Below are 6271 nucleotides of genomic sequence, written 5' to 3'. Positions count from 1 at the left end.
TGAACATCAACATTTCAGCCTGGAAGGGATTGCTGTGAGATGACAGATAAGATCCTTTTGATAAGATCCTACTCAACTGCTCTGAAAACCAAGTTGATTTAGCTGCAATACACCAGTTACCACCAAATCATCCTGAACATTAACCTGCAATTACAATCATCTTTATTGTACTTCCATAGCCAACAGAACTGTAATTATAAATTACATACAGAGTACAGTTGTAAATAGAAACTGATTTTCTAAGCGTAGGCCTGAAAAAAAACCCCATTGCTTTAACTGATTCATGGTAATTTTCTCAATAAATGACCCTTCCTAAGGATTTATAACCAGGAAACACATTTTTCTAGGCTGGATCTTACTGAAGAGTCATCTTCTAGTAACACATCCAGCATTGCAACATAAAGCATCACACTGGCTGGACAGCCAACACCATGGGGCTGGATCTATGGGAGTTGACATTATAGATGACAGAAGCCTTCGAGTAACCAGATAAAAAGGGAAAAGAGATAAAAATAATCAACAGTCAGAAACATTAGATCTAAGCAACTCACCTGAAAAGGAGCTTTTCCTGTTAGACACTGATAAATGATGGTTCCTATACTCCAGAGGTCAGCTTTGGCATCGTAGTGTTGTGACATAATGACTTCTGGTGCCTTTTTGGGGAGAGAACAGAAATTTCTTTTATTAAAAGATGTAGCTTTCTTTTTAGCAGTTCCAAGAAAGAGAAGTTGCTATTATGCTTTCAAAACTCTTGGGTTAGATTCTCCAATAACCATCTGCTCCCAGTAAGACACTAACACTACATTGAAAGGGTCAATTCCCTACCTCAGTGAGGGACACAGACTTTGATTCAGGTGACAAAAAAATATTGTAGTACTGTCTATTTTGGCCAAACTCAGTACACCATCTTCTGCTGAATCCACTTGGGCTCAGAAGAAACCTCACTGAAATGGCACAGACATCTTTTCAACCAAAGAAAGGAACACAACGATCAACAAGAGCAAAGGCTCATACTACACAGGTAAGCTCCATCCTCCATCCTGAGCTGCACCACTTGGGCACTTTCCTCATTTAGCCCAAGATGCAGCACATTAATTAAGCTCCAGAGCCTGCTGCCAAGGTCACAGTTTGGGTTCAAAGGCAGACCTGTGTGTTTCAGTCCAACAGCCTGAGCCCTGCTGTGCCTCAGACTCTGGTTTCTAATCTCCCACCATGCACTCAGCTGCTCCCTCCCAGCCTTGCTCCAGACACTGGAGACACTGCAAGCCCCCAGAGCCCTGTGGCTCAGGAGGCAGTGTGCCTTAGGAGCAGCAGCAGAGGAAGGACAGAAGGGCAGTCTGGCTAATCCCACGTGTTTATAACTAGAGATTTCATTGCAGTGCTGCCAGCATGGAACAAGATCAATTTTCTAGCTCTGTTAGAAGTAAAGGCCACATGTAATGGAAAAAAATGGCAATAAACAAGTTATGGGCAGGAGCACAGTCTGCCCCTAAGGGAAGCAGCAAACAAAGCCAAGGAAGTAGGACAAAAACTGCACAAGGAGGTTTCAAGCCAGGGATCATACCGGGGCTCAGACAAAGCTCATACTGGTGAGGGTAGAATACCTTTCCTTTTGAAAAGAGCAACATGAAACAAGCAGCAACAGGCTGTGAGCTAAAGCAGGGAATAAGGCCCTGCCCTGCCAGCAGATGTTCCCAGGGCTCCTGCACAAGACCCACAGCAGTAGTAGGGACAGACTTCAAACGCTCCCTAAATCCCAGCTGAACCCTCCCCCTCCCCATCTTCCTTCAAATCCATCAGTAAACAGAGAACAATATGAAACACAGATTCCTTGCAATGTCCAGAGTTGTTTAAAATAAAAATAAAAAATAAATAGAAAAATATCATCACTAGCTTCCTCCAGCCCTCTCAAAAAATAAGCTGGGTGTTTTCAATTACTTTCACAAGAGACTCTGAAAGAAAAAGTATCACTAAAAATAGACAATTCAGGAAACTCTCACGGGAGAAGAGAGTTACATCATCTTCACATATAGCATAGTTCAAATAAACATCAGACTTCAAAAAAAAGGGGAGAGAGAGGAAGTCTGTTTTGCTTGAGTTAATACTGTGGAACAGACTAGCAAAGGCACTACCCCTGTGCAGTGCAGCACAGTGCGGCCTAACCCAGCCCAGGGACTACAGACAAAAAACTCACAGTAGATTAGACCACATTCAAAACCAGGTACCTCCCCCTGCCCCAGGGCACCTGGAAAAACTTCAGCCTAAATTGACCCACGTCATCTTTTTCCTTAGAGCCCAGACACTCACGTCCCCAGGAACTATTACATGTCTGGCTTCGACATTTTTATTTCTGGCCTGGTTTTGTCATTTTTAATTTCACTGACTTCATGCAACACTGAGACCTTGACTGCTGCCACGAGCACAAACAAGAGATCACCTCTTCACAACCTGGTCCCAGAGTGGAGAGTACAAAGAGGATCAAACACATCTGGTTTCACAATCTAAGAAGTCCATCTGGAAGCTACTGGTTTGGTGAAAGAATTTGGGAGTGGGGGTTAGGGAGGGGGAATGCACAAACCACAAACAGCAAAGAGCAGGTGAGCTCCCTTTACACCCACCTGCTAAGCTGTAGAGCAAAGCAAACTTGGAGTAAGTTAGCCAGAATGGCAAAATCTCTGCCTGCAAAGGTCCACTGGTCTTGCAAAATCCGTGCAGATATAAGAGCTAAAATCAGCTGGAGACTTTACAAAACTGTTTAACAGGGCCCCTGCTCCTGATGCTGTGACCTTAGCAAAAGTGACTGCAAAGCCTGAGGTGAGAAGGGGTTTGTGGGACCACTCTGTCTCCAAATGACCTGCTGAATCAGGGATTTGTTGAGGTTCCTCTCCAAGGAAGCAATGCCTCAAATACAGCCAGATGTGTGGACTATCACCAAAGCCCTCATTCTTCTGTTATTTTGCTCACAGCAGAGGAAATAAATTGCAAGTCCCAATGCCATCAGTAGAGAGGCCCTGGTGTCCTCTGGAAAATGAGGTTTCCAGGAGAAGAAAACAATCAATATTTTGTTCTGTTCACTTTTATTTATCCACAGCTCACCTGAAAGTTACATGATAACACAGGCACTCGCTGCCCAACATGACCAGCAACTAGAACTTTAAGAATCTCCCTGTGTAATAGCTGGTTTCTGACAAGTAAATCAAATTTCATCTTTGGAAAGACTAGCAAAAAACAAAGTCTTGTTTCTGGGGGGCAAGCAACAAAAACAAAAACCAGAAGGGAAACCACCCTTACCATGTACATCGGTGAACCACACAGCGTTGCTGCCATCATATTGTTCTGCAGGTACCGGGCAAACCCAAAGTCAGCTACAAAGAGAAACAGAGGTAGGTCAGGATCAGACATCAATTCTAGAGAGCCTGCACCTTCCCTAGCTGATTGCCCCTACTTTCCTTTTGCTTCCTATCAATCTTGGCAGCAAGTGGAGCTCCCCATGTTAACAAGAGTTTGCTAGCTCTCTTCTTGAGCAGCAGCAACCTTGTGCTAGTTATTAGTTCACACTGCAGACACTAGGAAAGGACAGACCAAGCCAGAAAAGTAGTATTCAGAAGAATCCATTTTTCAGGGATCAACAGTCACTTCTTGCACACATTTGCCTGTACCCTGAAATGTCAGCTGGGAAAGTGCCAGTGAGAATGTGCCAATTCATAACTAACCAGTTCATCTGCTGTTATCTCAGCCTTTCCTTTGGGGAACTGAGAGCTCCCCTCCATTGAAAAGGCTGCAATGTAACAGACATCCAGGAGAAACCCCACTACTCACCACCACCTACATCTCTAGACTAGCCCTACCAAAAAGGGTCTTGCTCTCTTCCTTTATAAGGGTTTTAACAGTGCCAATCCCAATACTAGGGCAGAAAGCTGAGCCACAGTTCACTTGGCAGGTAGAAAAGTCAGGGACAAGGAATACCAAGATGAATTACCTCTGCAGGTTACTCAGCATCTGATAATATGATACTTAGAGGTTCTCTGAAGGTTACCAGATATTTCAAGCTTGGAGATTTACACAGCTGTTTACACTGTCACCTGTCACTAACAAACTGGTACAGCTAGATATTCCCTGGACCATGTACTCCTCAGGGACACAGGAGGGAGAGTTACAGGGTACAACACACCCAAGAACAGCTGTGCCCACAGCCCTCCTGCCAGTGTTTGCAGCTCCTAGTCCCTTCCACCTCCCAGATAATAACTCTGCACTTCACAAAAACCCCAAAACACATCAAAACGCTTCAGTCAAACTGGCAGCAGCATTTCAAACTTTTCCACTGGACCTCATGTCTCAGCTGAAGGAAAGCATTAACACTTTCTCCACAGCAACAGGGTTCAGGTGAGGAACAGCTTTACCTAACAGGTGTCACCTTCAGCTCATGAGCTGTAACATAACCAAAGCCCACGTGTGAGTGTGGTATCACCCAGCACTCATTTCTGAGGGACCACAAGGGATGTGTGCTCTGTAACCAGATTTCTGGAGCACTGGTCCCAACTACTGGTCCATCTGTGCCACTTGCCTGATGTGCAGAATGTGAATTTCTTCACGATGCAGCTGAGAAGCCTCTCCCTAACTTAGAGAGAACTCCTGGGTCTGGGTCTGCCTGACCCCCATTGCACTCTGCGAGGTCAGCCAGGAGAGCAGCTAGTGTCAGCCCTTCAGACAGCAACATTTGCCTCAATACTATTAAATGCTTAAGACAAAAGTCACGACTTCTGCTATTTCTTGTAAGCCTGGAGATGACAAGCCAATTAGGGCAGCCTGGTGTTTGTTTTTACTGAGGGAGGGAGGCACTCTTCAGCTGGGAGTGGAGCAAGGCCTGCCCAATTCCTTTGTCTTAAATCTGTGTCCTGGCAGAGCACAAAGCTCTTGCTCCTACTGCTTGGAGCCAGGTGAAGGTTACATCTAGCAGAAGAACTAGGCAAGGAACATGAGAGTATTTTAAAATAAGGATAGCAATTCTTTCACCTCCTAGACAGTTCCCCAAAGAAAGATTGAGCCTTGCCACTCATCCATCACCAAACTCTCCTGAGAGGGCTCAGGGTGAGGTTTTAATGGGATCTTACCGATCTTTATGCGAATGTTGTTGGGATTTGATTTCCTGCCTCCAGCGTAGGAAAGGAGGATATTCTGTGGTTTCAAGTCCCGATGGATGATGCCTTTGCTGTGCAGCATTTTCATGGCACCTGCTATCTGCTGGAGAAAGAGTCTGATGGTGTCTTCACTAAGTGTCCGCATAGCTAAGAAGGAGGAAAACAAATAACCACAGATGAAAAGAACTTACAATGCCAGTTCTCTGAGGAGCCCAGAGGGCAGACTCTCACAGCAATTAGCCATAATTTGTCATTTTTATTCCCATGTATGATGCCTTTTCCCCACAGACCATTTCTGAGTGATTCCTACAGGCAAGAAGGGAGAGCATTTGCATTCCCAGCTTATTCTGTGGTCAGGGCTGTTTTCAGCCCTGAGTCTCTCACAGTGAACTCGGGTAAGCTGTGGGTGCTGAACTTGGGTTATTAACTGCATCCAAAAGTGACATTTGGTGATGTTTAGGGCTTCCCTCAGCAAGAGCTGCCAGCCAGAACCAGGCAAGAACTATGCAGAGTTGTGGCTGCCTTTGAGCGATGGTCAACAGAAGTTGGATAACCAAGGTCAGAGCTTTGTCACAAAGACTAAGTCTGAAGGTGGAGCTAATAGGAAAGGCAGTCAGGATTAGGATTTATGCCTGCAAGAGTCATTATGGCTCATGCCGAGCCTAGAAAAGGTTGGTAGGTTAAATTCAGAGTCAATTAGGGCACACAGGCAGTAGGGATCTGTAACACTGGGGTATGAATCCAAATCTATGCCCAGTCCTTGTGCACCATCATCCACTTGACCAAACCAGAATTCTAATCCCAAACCCAGTCTTTAGGTGAACCACAGCCTAATACGTAACAACATACCCTACCAAATGACCCCTGCAAACCACCATCTGTCACCCTGCATCCTGCATCCACAGGTGCAGCAAGAATGTCTCAGAATGCTTTCATAAGCAATTTTTTGAAAGAATATATTAGTAATCAAAATCTGCAAATATAGAAGCTCCAAGTGCCCTCTCCGGAGATATGGGCTTCCCAAGAACTGTCGTGTGAAAATAAACATTGAAGGGATTAAAATAATGTTCAACTGGCTCTTCTAATCAGAGCAATGCAACATCAGCTCTTGTTATTTTAGGAACTATCCATAT

General features: G+C 44.9%; 1 protein-coding gene across 1 annotated transcript in view; it reads right to left on the bottom strand.

Moving 5' to 3' along the window:
- The window catches only part of ULK1 (unc-51 like autophagy activating kinase 1), a 75668-nt gene that overhangs the window by 47091 nt on the left and 22306 nt on the right, over positions 1 to 6271 (bottom strand). The window contains exons 6-8 of the mRNA XM_009072695.1: positions 5112 to 5285; positions 3292 to 3365; positions 552 to 653 (exon numbers count right to left, since the gene is read on the bottom strand). Coding sequence (XP_009070943.1) covers positions 552 to 653; positions 3292 to 3365; positions 5112 to 5285 — 350 coding nt within the window. The remainder of the gene's footprint in view (positions 1 to 551; positions 654 to 3291; positions 3366 to 5111; positions 5286 to 6271) is intronic.

Source organism: Acanthisitta chloris, unplaced genomic scaffold (genome assembly GCF_000695815.1).
Source record: "Acanthisitta chloris isolate BGI_N310 unplaced genomic scaffold, ASM69581v1 scaffold19314, whole genome shotgun sequence".
Classification (NCBI taxonomy): domain Eukaryota; kingdom Metazoa; phylum Chordata; class Aves; order Passeriformes; family Acanthisittidae; genus Acanthisitta; species Acanthisitta chloris.
Note: the sequence above shows the minus strand (reverse complement) of the source record. Positions and strands in the feature narration are given on the sequence as shown.